General features: G+C 44.4%; 1 protein-coding gene across 1 annotated transcript in view; it reads left to right on the top strand.

The window, feature by feature from the left end:
- The first annotated feature begins 12,360 nt into the window (after positions 1–12,360).
- The window catches only part of SDHAF4 (succinate dehydrogenase complex assembly factor 4), a 28,383-nt gene continuing 23,036 nt past the window's right edge, over positions 12,361–17,707 (top strand). The window contains exon 1 of the mRNA XM_040426813.1: positions 12,361–12,530. Coding sequence (XP_040282747.1) covers positions 12,461–12,530 — 70 coding nt within the window. The 5' untranslated portion in view covers positions 12,361–12,460. The remainder of the gene's footprint in view (positions 12,531–17,707) is intronic.

Genomic DNA, 17,707 nt, shown 5'->3' on the forward strand with positions numbered 1-17,707 from the left:
CAGGCTCCTGGTGCACACTAGGCATTCGGTAGCCCAATACACTTCCTGCTGCTCTCGGATTGGTCAGCACCATTCACATGAGCAGCTCCGGCCAATCCAAAGCTTTGGTGGACAATTAGGAAGTGTCTTGGACTACCAATGTACAGTGTTTATCAGGTAGTCTGGGAATTGATGCTTCTGCAGCTGAAAGGGAGGTCACCAGGTAAGTGATCAGTTTGTCCCCCAGTTAATGTCGATTTTTCTTGAACTGGAGCGTTGCTTTAAAGGGGTTATCACATAGGAGTGATAAATGACAGAATGCAGGGAGTCTGCAGGAGCCCCTAATGTTCCCAAGAACAGGGGGTCCAGAGTCCCCTCTCTGAATGGAATGATAGTACGTGTTAGTCCACTACCCTCTGCACTTTGCTATCTAATGTACATGGACATTATTAAGGAAGATGTCTGTCACTTCAAGGTGATCTGGGATCAGCACATCCAGCAGGTATCAGAGGGCACAAGGAAGATTTCATTGGCAGAAATATTCTTTCAGCCATTTGCCAAAGGCTTCTACAATAAGGATTAGAAACCGTAGAAAATTGCTGCATTTTTCGGAGATTCAGGATTAAGAGTTAGAATGATTAACCCTTTCTCTGTGCTGTCTCCCAATGTGGGGGCAGCCTAGCATATAATACAGAAAGCACCAGATTTCAGCACATTTCTCATGCGGGAGCAGTGGATATATTGCCATTGTCTAACTTGTGTTTAACATTGTTTTGTAACTTAATTGCATTTGTATGTTTTCTTTTTTTTTTTTTTTACATTTTAAATCTGATTTTTTAAATTGAGCGTAGCGGTATAATCCTTTTATGGTTTACTGTGATCAAAAAAGTGAAATCATTATTTGTTTCAACATCCTACTAGAGATTTGATCATCCCAATAAAATATTTCACTCTTTTTATCTGCATTATTGGATTTATTAACTTGTCGGGCATGTGTTTAGCGTAGCGTAAATATGCATCAGGTTCATATCATGGGACTTGTACAGTAGGTTACCTTTAATGGCGTTAACTGCAGCAAAACTTCCCACCCAAAAAATTGGTCTTAAAGAGGACCTTTCACCAGGATACATGTATTGAAATAGTTATATTACCTTACAGTGCTTTTTAATTTTTTTTTCAAAGGACCCCCCCTTTCGTCCGCTGTGGTCCCCGTTTGTTTTGGCGCATCATGTGCTAATGAGGCGATTCGGTTCCACTAGGCGGGGACTTGACTTGGCGCGGTTATCTTCTCCCTGGCTGCGAGCGCATACAATCAGAGCGCCCCGCTCTTAGCCAGGGAGAAGGAGCTCAAGTTCTTGCGAGATTCGCGAGAACTTGAGCTTTTACACATCCCGAGCCGTGCGCCATCTTGGAATCCCTGGCGGAGAGCATTGCAGCGGCATCCTGTGGGTAAGTATGAAAGACAACCCTAGAAAACAAGCAACTTGCTATGACGCCGTGCACTTCATACCGCCGTTGCACTACAGTAATATACTGGTATGATCTACACAAGTGTATTACTGTAGTGCAGCGGCGGAAGCGCACGGCGTCATAGCAACCAATGACGCCGTGCGCTCCTGCTCTCAGCAGGAATCCAGGCCGGGTTACCATGGACCGCTCATGGCCGTGAAACACAGCCGTGTGCATTCGGCTTTACTAATACTCCCCCTAGGCCAACGAGCATGATGTTAGTTTTACAAATTTACCTCCCACCACCCCCTAAGGGACTCCAAGATGGCGCCCGGCTCAGGATGTGTAAAAGCTTCTCCCTGGCTAAGAGCGGGGCGCTCTGATTGGATGCGCTCGCAGCCAGGGAGAAGATAACCGCGCCCAGGACAAACATACACTGATAGACTGGTGTCACTTGTGGATTCTGTGGTCACAACCATTGATATCATGGTTAGCAGAATCATTTTTATCTCTACACAGAAGAAAATGATTACCATCTCAGCTCTTTACTATGATGACATGAATATAAAAGTGGTTATGGATAACAGGATTGAATCAAGCAGTGTGAACGCAGGCCAATATTTCTCCATAAATCTTCCCACAGTGACTACTTGTACACCACGGACATAAGATGGGGCTGTAATCTAGAGATGAGGGCTAAGCAGGACCTAAGATTGCTCTGCCCCAGGGATGCCCAACCTGCGGCTTTCCAGTTGTTGCAAAACTACAACTGCCAGCATGCTGAGACAGCCTACAGCTATAAGGGCATGTTGGGAGTTGTAGTCTTGTAACAGCTGGAGGTCCGCAAGTTGGACATCCTTGCTCTACCCCATTGATGTTCTCCATCTTTCAAGAAACATCCTTTACATTATAGCAAGTTGTGTTATCTACCAGCAGGTTATGCCACAAAACATATTCTACGTTTTTCAAACCAGGACCTGGATCTCAATACTTTTGTAATTTCATGTCATTTAGCATAGCCAGTGAGGTATTCTAAAAAATGTATCTGTATGGCACCACCTGCTTTTTGTTTTATTTCTTGGCCACCTCACCGAGGTGGTCACACACATTTGCCACCAGCCATATCTCCTGTTAGAAGTTGTGGCAGTTACAGGGAAAGGCCAACATCAGAAAGGACATGGACAACTGGAGAATGGCTGTGGAGATCTCTGGATCCATGTGAGGTACAGGGCTGGTTCTAGCTTTGTTAGAAAGAGATTGTCATGTACTGTGTGAATGAACTGAATTTAGTTGTTTACATTATTCATGGGAAAACTCCTTAAAGTCTGTAAAATGATGGTTCCCTGAACTGAATGCTATTGTTTGGAGCAGTAGAAATATGTTAATTAGCCTTGTGTGATTCAAGATACGGATCATAGATCCGAAGTCGATTCGTTCAAAAACGTTGTTTTAATGCTGTTTCCATACAGCATTAGAATGTATTGGCTCTGTGTAGCCAAGCTTTCTATTGCCCGAAGTTGCGCAAAACGGTGAATGACTTTGGTATCCCTATCTGTGTATTTAAAAGCATTTTAAAATAGGAATCCAAAGTGGGCTTTGATACAGAGGTACCAACCAGTACCAAAGCCCACCTCAGATTCCTATTTTTAAATATGCAGATAGGAATACCGTAGTAATTCACTGACGTCTTGTACAATGCTGTACAGAAGCAGCAGGAACAACAACGTTTTTGAACGAATTGACTTTGAATCTATGATCTGAAGCTCGATTCGCTCAAGCCTATTGTTAATGTTTCTGAAAATGTCTATTACTACTAATGAAAAGATGAATAGATGGGTGTGTTTTACTGTAATAAATGCAATACCCAGTCCCGGATAAATCCTCTATAATTCAGCATGTGAATATACAGACCATATAGGTTTAGTACATCATCCAGTTGACAGGCAGAAGATGGCAGCAGTCAGAAGACCCCCCTCACAGTGGTTACATTCTGTACATCGAAACATCACGATTATCACTTATGGAAAAAAAAGTGTCTGACACACACGGTGAACATCAGTTGGGGGAAGAGTAGTAAAAACGTACAGAGACAAGGCACCATGGCTGGTATTAATGGGGGCTGTATGGCTGGCACAACTGAACTATGGTTGGTGTTTGTGGGGCATTCTGGCAGATATGGAGAGATTGGCTACTATTCATGTGGGTATTGGCACATATGGGGAGCATGTCTGTAGCTCTTGGGGACACCGTGAGGAAGGTAAAGATAATCCCAACTAAGGGCTCATGCACACAACCATTGGCTGTTTTGCAAATTGCGGATCCACAAAATCACGTTCCGTGGCTCCATTCAAGTCAATGGGTCCCAAAAAAAAAAAACTAACACATACGGAATGTACTCCGTATGTCTTCCGTATCCATTCCGTTTTTGTGGAACCATCTATTGAAAATTTGATGCCCAGCCCAATTTTTTCTATGTAATTACTGTATACTGTATATGCCATACGGAAAAACAGAATGGAACCGTAAACACTACGGAAACAAAAAACAGAAAAACGGATCCGTTAAAAACTGCCCGCAAAACACTGAAAAAGCCATACGGTCATGTGAACGAGCCCTTAATGTGAGGTCCACATTTATAAACAAAAACCAGATGTTAATGAAGTCGTAGAAAAATCCAGCCATGCCGCCAGTACTACACAGGTCTGCCCAGTATGCTTTAGGGCTCATGCAACCCATGCTCATGCTACGGTCCGCAATGCACAGGCTTCTGCCGTATGCCTGCTGTTTGCGGACCCATTCACCGCAATCTGCAAGATTCAGTCTGCACCACAAAAAAACTGAATATGTTCTATTTTTTTTCCTGTGCGGAAGCACAGACGAAAATCCCACAGAAATGCTCCGTAGTTTTTCCGCTCCGCATCTTGTGGACCCAAGTGAATAAGTGTGCATCCGTGATATCGAGTGCACCTAGCCGCTTACCCTTATATTGCGGACATGTTCGTGTGCATGAGCCCTTATGCTGCGTTCAGACCTGAGCGTACGGGATGGAGCGCTCTGTATGCGCGATTTTATGCGCGTTTACAGACGCGGCTCCGGAACAAGCGACCGCCCATTGTCGCGCTTTCCCGTCAGTCTATGTACGGGAACGCGCGACAAGACGCCCCAAAGAAGCTCCTGTACTTCTTGGGGCGTCGGGCGTTTTACAGCGCGATCGTACTCGCTGTGAAACGCTCAGGTGAGAACCATTCCCATAGGGAAACATTGGTTCTTGCCTGTTGAGCGTTTTACAGCGCGTAGGAACGCGCTGTAAAACGCTCAGGTCTGAACCCAGCCTTAGGGTGCACACAAACCTGATCCGTGGACATTTTCTGCAGTGGATTGGTAGGAAAACCATTATTAAAAAAAATAAAAATAAAAATTCAGAATCACTGCTGCTGGCATCATAGCAGGTCTTCCGCTACTTTCAACCTTTGCACTGCGTATATTGACTACTGCAGATTGAAAGCCCACAGCACAGAGCAGTTTATGTTGCTGGTTTACTTAACATCTTCTGTAAAATGCTGCGGATTTGTCCAACGCAAATCTGCTGCGGCAGATCTACAGCATTTAAGCCACGTGTGAACCTGCCCTTAGGCTACGTGTGTCCATTTGCATCATAACAGCTGAGTTTCTGCAAAGCATACACTGCTCAGCTATGGGTGCGTGAAACATACAGGGGGAGATTTATCAGGAGCACCGTGGGGTAAGGGAATCTGACGAGGTAAGGCTAGGTCTACACGACGACAATAGGTCGCGCGACAGATAGGGCACAACTACACTGCAACATTTGTCGCGCAACAATTTTTATAATGATAGTCTATGGTGTCGCACTGCAACATGCTGCGACGCAACAGTCGCAGAAAAATCCATCTCGAATGGATTTTCTGCGACTGTCGCAGTCGCAGCATGTTGCAGTGCGACACCATAGACTGCCATTATAAAAATGTGCGGTGCTGTGCTGTTGCTGTTTGTGTATAGAGCAGCATGCAGAGCTGTTTATGTATACAGCATATAGTGCAGTGCTGTACGTGTAGACAGAATACAGTGCGGTGCTGTTTGTGTATAGCGCAGCATGCAGTGTAGAGCTGTGTTTCTATACAGCATATAGTGCGGTTCTGTTTGTGTATAGAGCAGCATGCAGTGGAGAGCTGTGTTTGTATACAGCATATAGTGCAGTGCTGTACGTGTATACAGAATATAGTGCAGTGCTGTACGTGTATACAGCATATAGTGCAGTGCTGTACGTGTATACAGAATATAGTGCAGTGCAGTTTGTGTATAGAGCAGCATGCAGTGCAGAGCTGTGTTTGTATACATTATATAGTGCAGTGCTGTACATGTATACAGAATATAGTGCAGTGCTGATTGTGTATAGAGCAGCATGCAGTGCAGAGCTGTGTTTGTATACAGCATATAGTGCAGTGCTGTACGTGTAGCCAGAATACAGTGCGGTACTGTTTGTGTATAGAGCAGCATGCCATGCAGAGCTGTGTTTGTATACAGCATATAGTGCAGTGCTGTACGTGTATACAGAATACAGTGCGGTGCTGTTTGTGTATAGAGCAGCATGCCATGCAGAGCTGTGTTTGTATACAGCATATAGTGCAGTGCTGTACGTGTATACAGAATATAGTGCAGTGCTGTACGTGTATACAGAATATAGTGCAGTGCTGTTTGCGTATAGAGCAGCATGCAGTGCAGAGCTGTGTTTGTATACAGCATATAGTGCAGTGCTGTACGTGTATACAGAATACAGTGCGGTGCTGTTTGTGTATAGAGCAGCATGCAGTGCAGAGCTGTGTTTGTATACAGCATATAGTGCAGTGCTGTACGTGTATACAGAATACAGTGCGGTGCTGTTTGTGTATAGAGCAGCATGCAGTGCAGAGCTGTGTTTGTATACAGCAAATAGTGCAGTGCTGTACGTGTATACAGAATACAGTGCGGTGCTGTTTGTGTATAGAGCAGCATGCAGTGCAGAGCTGTGTTTGTATACAGCATATAGTGCAGTGCTGTACGTGTATACAGAATATAGTGCGGTGCTGTTTGCGTATAGAGCAGCATGCAGTGCAGAGCTGTGTTTGTATACAGCATATAGTGCAGTGCTGTACGTGTATACAGAATACAGTGCGGTGCTGTACGTGTATACAGAATACAGTGCGGTGCTGTTTGTGTATAGAGCAGCATGCAGTGCAGAGCTGTGTTTGTATACAGCATATAGTGCAGTGCTGTACGTGTATACAGAATATAGTGCAGTGCTGTACGTGTATACAGAATACAGTGCGGTGCTGTTTGTGTATAGAGCAGCATGCAGTGCAGAGCTGTGTTTGTATACAGCATATAGTGCAGTGCTGTACGTGTATACAGAATATAGTGCAGTGCTGTACGTGTATACAGCATATAGTGCAGTGCTGTTTGTGTATAGCGCAGCATGCAGTGCAGAGCTGTGTTTGTATACAGCATATAGTGCAGTGCTGTACAGTCGTGGCCAAAAGTTTTGAGAATGACAAAAATATTAGTTTTCACAAAGTTTGCTGCTAAACTGCTTTTAGATCATTGTTTCAGTTGTTTCTGTGATGTAGTGAAATATAATTACACGCACTTCATACGTTTCAAAGGCTTTTATCGACAATTACATGACATTTATGCAAAGAGTCAGTATTTGCAGTGTTGGCCCTTCTTTTTCAGGACCTCTGCAATTCGACTGGGCATGCTCTCAACCAACTTCTAGGCCAATTCCTGACTGATAGCAACCCATTCTTTCATAATCACTTCTTGGAGTTTGTCAGAATTAGTGGGTTTTTTTGTCCACCCACCTCTTGAGGATTGACCACAAGTTCTCAATGGGATTAAGATCTGGGGAGTTTCCAGGCCATGGACCCAAAATGTCAACGTTTTGGTCCCCGAGCCACTTAGTTATCACTTTTGCCTTATGGCACGGTGCTCCATCGTGCTGGAAAATGCATTGTTCTTCACCAAACTATTGTTGGATTGTTGGAAGAAGTTGCTGTTGGAGGGTGTTTTGGTACCATTCTTTATTCATGGCTGTGTTTTTGGGCAAAATTGTGAGTGAGCCCACTCCCTTGGATGAGAAGCAACCCCACACATGAATGGTCTCAGGATGCTTTACTGTTGGCATGACACAGGACTGATGGTAGCGCTCACCTTTTCTTCTCCGGACAAGCCTTTTTCCAGATGCCCCAAACAATCGTAAAGAGGCTTCATCGGAGAATATGACTTTGCCCCAGTCCTCAGCAGTCCATTCACCATACTTTCTGCAGAAGATTAATCTGTCCCTGATGTTTTTTTTGGAGAGAAGTGGCTTCTTTTCTGCCCTTCTTGACACCAGGCCATCTTCCAAAAGTCTTTGCCTCACTGTGCGTGCAGATGCGCTCACACCTGCCTGCTGCCATTCCTGAGCAAGCTCTGCACTGGTGGCACTCCGATCCCGCAGCTGAATCCTCTTTAGGAGACGATCCTGGCGCTTGCTGGACTTTCTTGGATGCCCTGAAGACTTCTTAACAAGAATTGAACCTCTTTCCTTGAAGTTCTTGATGATCCTATAAATTGTTGATTGAGGTGCAATCTTAGTAGCCACAATATCCTTGCCTGTGAAGCCATTTTTATGCAACCCAATGATGGCTGCATGCGTTTCTTTGCAGGTCACCATGGTTAACAATGGAAGAACAATGATTTCAAGCATCACCCTCCTTTTAACATGTCAAGTCTGCCATTTTAACCCAATCAGCCTGACATAATGATCTCCAGCCTTGTGCTAGTCAACATTCTCACCTGAGTTAACAAGACGATTACTGAAATGATCTCAGCAGGTCCTTTAATGACAGCAATGAAATGCAGTGGAAAGGTTTTTTTGGGATTAAGTTAATTTTCATGGCAAAGAAGGACTATGCAATTCATCTGATCACTCTTCATAAAATTCTGGAGTATATGCAAATTGCTATTATAAAAACTTAAGCAGCAACTTTTCCAATTTCCAATATTTTTGTCATTCTCAAAACTTTTGGCCACGACTGTACGTGTATACAGAATATAGTGCAGTGCTGTACGTGTATACAGAATATAGTGCGGTGCTGTTTGCGTATAGAGCAGCATGCAGTGCAGAGCTGTGTTTGTATACAGCATATAGTGCAGTGCTGTACGTGTATACAGAATACAGTGCGGTGCTGTACGTGTATACAGAATACAGTGCGGTGCTGTTTGTGTATAGAGCAGCATGCAGTGCAGAGCTGTGTTTGTATACAGCATATAGTGCAGTGCTGTACGTGTATACAGAATATAGTGCAGTGCTGTACGTGTATACAGAATACAGTGCGGTGCTGTTTGTGTATAGAGCAGCATGCAGTGCAGAGCTGTGTTTGTATACAGCATATAGTGCAGTGCTGTTTGTGTATAGAGCAGCATGCCGTGCAGAGCTGTGTTTGTATACAGCATATAGTGCAGTGCTGTACGTGTATACAGAATATAGTGCAGTGCTGTACGTCTATACAAAATATAGTGCAGTGCTGTACGTGTATACAGAATATACTGCAGTGCTGTACGTGTATACAGCATATAGTGCAGTGCTGTACGTGTATACAGCATATAGTGCAGTGCTGTACGTGTATACAGAATATAGTGCGGTGCTGTTTGTGTATAGAGCAGCATGCAGTGCAGAGCTGTGTTTGTATACAGCATATAGTGCAGTGCTGTACGTGTATACAGAATATAGTGCAGTGCTGTACGTGTATACAGAATATAGTGCAGTGCTGTACGTGTATACAGCATATAGTGCAGTGCTGTACGTGTATACAGAATATAGTGCGGTGCTGTTTGTGCATAGAGCAGCATGCAGTGCAGAGCTGTTTGTATACAGCATATAGTGCAGTGCTGTACGTGTATACAGTATATAGTGCAGTGCTGTACGTGTATACAGAATACAGTGCGGTGCTGTTTGTGTATAGAGCAGCATGCAGTGCAGAGCTGTGTTTGTATACAGCATATAGTGCAGTGCTGTTTGTGTATAGAACAGCATGCAGTGCAGAGCTGTGTTTGTATACAGCATATAGTGCAGTGCTGTACGTGTATACAGAATACAGTGCGGTGCTGTTTGTGTATAGAGCAGCATGCAGTGCAGAGCTGTGTTTGTATACAGCATATAGTGCAGTGCTGTACGTGTATACAGAATATAGTGCAGTGCTGTACGTGTATACAGAATACAGTGCGGTGCTGTTTGTGTATAGAGCAGCATGCAGTGCAGAGCTGTGTTTGTATACAGCATATAGTGCAGTGCTGTACGTGTATACAGAATACAGTGCGGTGCTGTTTGTGTATAGAGCAGCATGCAGTGCAGAGCTGTGTTTGTATACAGCATATAGTGCAGTGCTGTACGTGTATACAGAATATAGTGCAGTGCTGTACGTGTATACAGAATATAGTGCAGTGCTGTACGTGTATACAGCATATAGTGCAGTGCTGTACGTGTATACAGCATATAGTGCAGTGCTGTATGTGTATACAGAATATAGTGTGGTGCTGTTTGTGTATAGAGCAGCATGCAGTGCAGAGCTGTGTTTGTATACAGCATACAGTGCAGTGCTGTACGTGTATACAGAATATAGTGCAGTGCTGTACGTGTATACAGCATATAGTGCAGTGCTGTACGTGTATACAGCATATAGTGCAATGCTGTACGTGTATACAGAATATAGTGCGGTGCTGTTTGTGTATAGAGCAGCATGCAGTGCAGAGCTGTTTGCATACAGCATATAGTGCAGTGCTGTACGTGTATACAGAATATAGTGCAGTGCTGTACGTGTATACAGAATATAGTGCAGTGCTGTTTGTGTATAGAGCAGCATGCAGTGCAGAGCTGTGTTTGTATACAGCATATAGTGCAGTGCTGTTTGTGTATAGAGCAGCATGCAGTGCAGAGCTGTGTTTGTATACAGCATATAGTGCAGTGCTGTACGTGTATACAGAATATAGTGCGGTGCTGTTTGTGTATAGAGCAGCATGCAGTGCAGAGCTGTTTGTATACAGCATATAGTGCAGTGCTGTACGTGTATACAGAATATAGTGCAGTGCTGTACGTGTATACAGAATATAGTGCGGTGCTGTTTGTGTATAGAGCAGCATGCAGTGCAGAGCTGTGTTTGTATACAGCATATAGTGCAGTGCTGTTTGTGTATAGAGCAGCATGCAGTGCAGAGCTGTGTTTGTATACAGTATATAGTGCAGTGCTGTACGTGTATACAGAATACAGTGCGGTGCTGTTTGTGTATAGAGCAGCATGCAGTGCAGAGCTGTGTTTGTATACAGCATATAGTGCAGTGCTGTACGTGTATACAGAATATAGTGCAGTGCTGTACGTGTATACAGCATATAGTGCAGTGCTGTACGTGTATACAGCATATAGTGCAGTGCTGTACGTGCATACAGAATATAGTGCGGTGCTGTTTGTGTATAGAGCAGCATGCAGTGCAGAGCTGTTTGTATACAGCATATAGTGCAGTGCTGTACGTGTATACAGAATATAGTGCAGTGCTTTACGTGTATACAGAATATAGTGCAGTGCTGTACATGTATACAGAATATAGTGCAGTGCTGTACGTGTATACAGAATATAGTGCAGTGCTGTACGTGTATACAGCATATAGTGCAGTGCTGTACGTGTATACAGAATATAGTGCGGTGCTGTTTGTGTATAGAGCAGCATGCAGTGCAGAGCTGTGTTTTTATACAGCATATAGTGCAGTGCTGTACGTGTATACAGAATATAGTGCAGAGCTGTTTGTGTATAGAGCAGCATGCAGTGCAGAGCTGTGTTTGTATACAGCATATAGTGCAGTGCTGTACGTGTATACAGAATATAGTGCAGAGCTGTGTTTGTATACAGCATATAGTGCAGTGCTGTACGTGTATACAGAATATAGTGCAGTGCTGTACGTGTATACAGCATATAGTGCAGTGCTGTACGTGTATACAGAATATAGTGCAGTGCTGTACGTGTATACAGAATACAGTGCGGTGCTGTTTGTGTATAGAGCAGCATGCAGTGCAGTGCTGTACGTGTATACAGCATATAGTGCAGTGCTGTACGTGTATACAGCATATAGTGCAGTGCTGTACGTGTATACATAATATAGTGAAGTGCTGTACATGTATACAGAATACAGTGCGGTGCTGTTTGTGTATAGAGCAGCATGCAGTGCAGAGCTGTGTTTGTATACAGTATATAGTGCAGTGCTGTACGTGTATAGAGCAGCATGCAGTGCAGAGCTGTGTTTGTATACAGCATATAGTGCAGCGCTGTTTGTGTATAGAGCAGCATGCTGAGCTGTGTTTGTATACAGCATATAGTGCAGTGCTGTTTGTGTATAGAGCAGCATGCAGTGCAGAGCTGTGTTTGTATACAGTATATAGTGCAGTGCTGTACGTGTATAGAGCAGCATGCAGTGCAGAGCTGTGTTTGTATACAGCATATAGTGCAGCGCTGTTTGTGTATAGAGCAGCATGCTGAGCTGTGTTTGTATACAGCATATAGTGCAGCGCTGTACGTGTAGACAGCATCCTGAAGCGCACACATGTCTGTATTCTGTAACCTTCTCATTGGCATGCGCCGTAGGGACCTTCTGATGTCACAGGGCCCAATTCGTGGCTTGAAGCAGCGGAGGGATGTTGTAGCACAGTTCCACGCGCTGTGGTAATAAAGATCAGTAATATAAAAATAATAATGAATAAGCCTAAAGATGATGTTTACGGTGAGGCGCATGGCCACTGTGAAACTGAGGCCTTGACTGTCACGTGACGTCAGACGGTCTATACCGCGCATGGCGTTTAGACCACGACCCTACAAATAATGACTCCGGAAGCGCAGGCTGGAGTCTGACGGCTGCCGCCCACGTGACTGATCACATGGTCAGAACTTTGTAACAGGTCCTTCTGTCTCCCCGCAGAGTTCAGTGTCCGCCTTGCGTTGTTATTAGCCGGAGCAATGCGCGCTATGACTGAGGCGCTGTGCAGATGGAGCGCTGCTGCCAGGCTCCTACTGCGTCTTCACCCAAGTGAGTAACCAATCGCCTGGAGGACTGACACATTGTAACCACGTCTCAGCGCTGAGCTCACAGGCAGATGAGTCGTCACACTGTGCGGCTCCCCTATTGTAGCAGGCAGGGAACAGTACATCTAGTATTTCTAGCAGATGGTAGCCTGGCATTCCTCAGCAAGGGCATATGGGCAGAAAATGGCATGGTGTCCTACAGATGGGCATGTTTTACACCTTCTGATAGTACTGGGTGTCACCTGTCACCTCCAGGGTCCGGCCCCACGGAGCGTCTTTGGTGTAGCCGAAAAAACATGGCGGTTTCAGTACATTCTGCAAATTGATTATTGAAAAGGGTTTTCCAAGACTTTAGAACTGGACAGGTCATCAGTATCTGATCGGTGGGGGTCCGACACCTGCTGGTCAGCTGTATGCTCCTGTGAGGCCTCTTTCACACGGGCGTCATGAATTTGGGCCGGATAAGAGGCGGGTGCGTCGCGGGAAAATGCACGATTTTGCCACGCGAGTGCACAACATTTTAATGCGTTTTGCACGCGCGTGAGAAAAATCATCATGTTTGATACGCAAACCCAAACTTCTTCACAGAAGCTTGGGTTAGGTGTTGTGTAGATTGTATTAACATGGTTATAAGGGAAAATAATACATTCTTAACAGGGCTCCAGATGGCTACCAAAATGGTCGCAAATGCGACCTAGAATTGCTAAATGGCGACAAGACTTTGTAGTCTTGTCGCCATATGCGCCTAGACCTCTGCCGCTTTCACATTACTGACATGGCACGCGCTGCTGTCAGCGCGGCCATGTTCTCAACAGCACAGGGGAGAAGGAGGCAGTCCCTCCCCCCCTGCACCACTGCTGCTGCTGCCACCAATGGGCTGATAGCAGGGAGGAGGAGGGGAGGGGCTGTGGCCACTGTGCCACCAATGAATATCGTTTATGCTTAATACAAACGCAGGCTGCGGGTGCTGGACATATCCCATACCCGGCACCCAGCCTCTATGACTGCGCTCTGCTATCCGCCGCTATTAACCCCTCAGATGCCGCACCTGGGGGGTTAATAGCGGCGAATCGCAGGGCGCAGTCATAGAGGCTGGGTGCCGGGTATGGGATATGTCCGGCACCCGCAGCGCAGCCTGCGTTTGTATTAAGCATAAACTATATTCATTGGTGGTGCAGTGCGCCCCCATCCCCCAATTATTATCATTGGTCGCTGTGGCAGCTTCTGATCAGAGCCCCAGCAGTGTAATCTTGGGGCTCCGATCGGTTACCATGGCAGCCAGGATGCTACTGAAGCCCTGGCTGCCATGGTAACATCCCTGATGCTGTGGGCACAGAGCAGCAGGGAGAGTGTGAAGTCCTATTCACCCTGATAAAGCTCTATCAGGGTGAATAGGACAAGGGATGAAAGATCCCAGGTTCTAGTCTAAATCGGTATTGAATAAAAAGTTTAAAAAAAAACACCGTAACAGAAAAAAATAAAAACGTGCAATTTGCCATTTTTTTTAGTTAGTAAGCATTCTGTATTCAGAATGCTATTATTTTCCCTTATAACCATGTTATGAGGGAAAATAATAATGATCGGGTCCCCATCCCGATCGTCTCCTAGCACTTGCTTGCGGATGCTTGTGATTTTCACGCAGCCCCATTCACTTCTATGGGGCCTGCGTTGCGTGAAAAACGCACAATATAGAGCATGCTGTGATTTTCACGCAACGCACAAGTGATGCGGGAAAATCACTGCTCATGTGCACAGCCCCATAGAAATGAATGGGTCTGGATTCAGTGTGGGTGCAATGCATTGCACCCGTGCGGAAATCTCGCCTGTGTGAAAGAGACAGGAGTGTTTTGGCCTTCTCACAGCTTACCGTGCACAGTGCTGTACATTGTATAGCGGCTGTGCTTGGTACTGCAGCTCAGCCCCATTCACTTCTATAGGGTAGAGCTGCTCCTAGGCCATATGACCGATGAGCGTGTCCTCACTGGCCTAGGAAAAGCAGAGAGAAGGCCGCTGCCTTCACAAACAGCTGATCGGCGGTGGTCCCAGGTGTTGAACCATCACTGATCAGATACTGATGACCTATTTTGAGGATCTGTCAGCAGTTTTGTACCTGTGAAACTGGCTGACCTGTTACATGTGCACTTGCTGGTGCCATGTTCATATGTGCCCACATTTCTGAGAAAAATTATGTTTTAACATATGGAAATGATCCTCTAGGAGCAATGGAGGTGTTGCCATTACTCCTAGAGGCTCAGCTCTCTGCATCTGCTGCACTTTGGCAGGATCAGGTGTGACGTTTACACTGCCCTGTCAATCAAAGTGGAGAGGGCACGACAGTTGCAGAGAGAGCAGAGACTCTAGGTGTAACGACAACGCCCCCTTTGCTCCTAGAGGCTTATTTGCATACATGAAAACTTCATTTTTCTCAGCAATGTGGACACATATGAACATGGGACCAACACAGATCCCTTCAGCTGCCAAGTGCACATGTAACTGGTCAGCCAGTTTCATAGGTACAAATCTGCTGACAGATGCCCTTTAACCACTTAAGGACCACAGGTTTATACCCCCCTAAAGACCAGGCCCTTTTTTACACTTCTGACCTACACTACTTTCACCGTTTATTGCTCGGTCATGCAACTTACCACCCAAATGAATTTTACCTCCTTTTCTTCTCACTAATAGAGCTTTCATTTGGTGGTATTTCATTGCTGCTGACATTTTTACTTTTTTTGTTATTAATCGAAATTTAACGATTTTTTTGCAAAAAAAAGACATTTTTCACTTTCAGTTGTAAAATTTTGCAAAAAAAACGAGATCCATATAGAAATTTTGCTCTAAATTTATAGTTCTACATGTCTTTGATAAAAAAAAAATGTTTGGGTAAAAAAAAAAATGGTTTGGGTAAAAGTTATAGCGTTTACAAACTATGGTACAAAAATGTGAATTTCCGCTTTTTGAAGCAGCTCTGACTTTCTGAGCACCTGTCATGTTTCCTGAGGTTCTACAATGCCCAGACAGTACAAACACCCCACAAATGACCCCATTTCGGAAAGTACACACCCTAAGGTATTCGCTGATGGGCATAGTGAGTTCATAGAACTTTTTATTTTTTGTCACAAGTTAGCGGAAAATGATGATTTTTTTTTATTTTTATTTTTTTTCTTACAAAGTCTCATATTCCACTAACTTGTGACAAAAAATAAAAACTTCTATGAACTCACTATGCCCATCACGAAATACCTTGGGGTCTCTTCTTTCCAAAATGGGGTCACTTGTGGGGTAGTTATACTGCCCTGGCATTCTAGGGGCCCAAATGTGTGGTAAGGAGTTTGAAATCAAATTCTGTAAAAACTGACCAGTGAAATCCGAAAGGTGCTCTTTGGAATATGGGCCCCTTTGCCCACCTAGGCTGCAAAAAGTGTCACACATCTGGTATCTCTGTATTCAGGAGAAGTTGAGGAATGTGTTTTGGGGTGTCTTTTTACATATACCCATGCTGGGTGAGATAAATATCTTGGTCAAATGCCAACTTTGTATAAAAAAAATGGGAAAAGTTGTCTTTTGCCAAGATATTTCTCTCACCCAGCATGGGTATATGTAAAATGACACCCCAAAACACATTCCCCACCTTCTCCTGAGTACGGCGATACCAGATGTGTGACACTTTTTTGCAGCCTAGGTGGGCAAAGGGGCCCATATTCCAAAGAGCATCTTTAGGATTTCACAGGTCATTTTTTACAGAATTTAATTTCAAACTCCTTACCACACATTCGGGCCCCTAGAATGCCAGGGCAGTATAACTACCCCACAAGTGACCCCATTTTGGAAAGAAGACACCCCAAGGTATTCCGTGAGGGGCATGGCAAGTTCCTAGAATTTTTTATTTTTTGTCACAAGTTAGTGGAAAATGATGATTATTTTATTTTTAGTTTTTTCATACAAAGTCTCATATTCCACTAACTTGTGACAAAAAATAAAAACTTCCATGAACTCACTATGCCCATCAGCGAATACCTTGGGGTCTCTTCTTTCCAAAATGGGGTCACTTGTGGGGTAGTTATACTGCCCTGGCATTCTAGGGGCCCGAATGTGTGGTAAGGAGTTTGAAATCAAATTCTGTAAAAAATGACCTGTGAAATCCGAAAGGTGCTCTTTGGAATATGGGCCCCTTTACCCACCTAGGCTGCAAAAAAGTGTCACACATCTGGTATCGCCGTACTCAGGAGAAGTTGAGGAATGTGTTTTGGGGTGTCTTTTTACATATACCCATGCTGGGTGAGATAAATATCTTGGTCAAATGCCAACTTTGTATAAAAAAATGGGAAAAGTTGTCTTTTGCCAAGATATTTCTCTCACCCAGCAGGGGTATATGTAAAATGACACCCCAAAACACATTCCCCACCTGCTCCTGAGTACGGGGATACCAGATCTGTGACACTTTTTTGCAGCCTAGGTGGGCAAAGGGGCCCATATTCCATAGAGCACCTTTCGGATTTCACAGGTCATTTTTTACAGAATTTGATTTCAAACTCCTTACCACACATTTGGGCCCCTAGAATGCCAGGGCAGTATAACTACCCCACAAGTGACCCCATTTTGGAAAGAAGAGACCCCAAGGTATTCGTTGATGGGCATAGTGAGTTCATGGAAGTTTTTATTGTTTGTCACAAGTTAGTGGAATATGAGACTTTGTATGAAAAAAATAAAAATAAAAAAAAATCAGCATTTTCCACTAACTTGTGACAAAAAATAAAAACTTCCATGAACTCACTATGCCCATCAGCGAATACCTTGGGGTGTCTTCTTTCCAAAATGGGGTCACTTGTGGGGTAGTTATACTGCCCTGGCATTTTCCAGGGGCCCTAATGTGTGGTAAGTAGGTAAATGACCTGTGAAATCCTAAAGGTGCTCTTTGGAATATGGGCCCCTTTGCCCACCTAGGCTGCAAAAAAGTGTCACACATGTGGTATCGCCGTATTCAGGAGAAGTTGGGGAATGTGTTTTGGGGTGTCATTTTACATATACCCTTGCTGGGTGAGAGAAATATCTTGGCAAAAGACAACTTTTCCCATTTTTTTATACAAAGTTGGCATTTGACCAAGATATTTCTCTCACCCAGCATGGGTATATGTAAAATGACACCCCAAAACACATTCCCCAACTTCTCCGGAGTACGGC

Source organism: Bufo bufo, chromosome 4 (genome assembly GCF_905171765.1).
Source record: "Bufo bufo chromosome 4, aBufBuf1.1, whole genome shotgun sequence".
In the NCBI taxonomy this organism is placed as follows: Eukaryota; Metazoa; Chordata; class Amphibia; order Anura; family Bufonidae; genus Bufo; species Bufo bufo.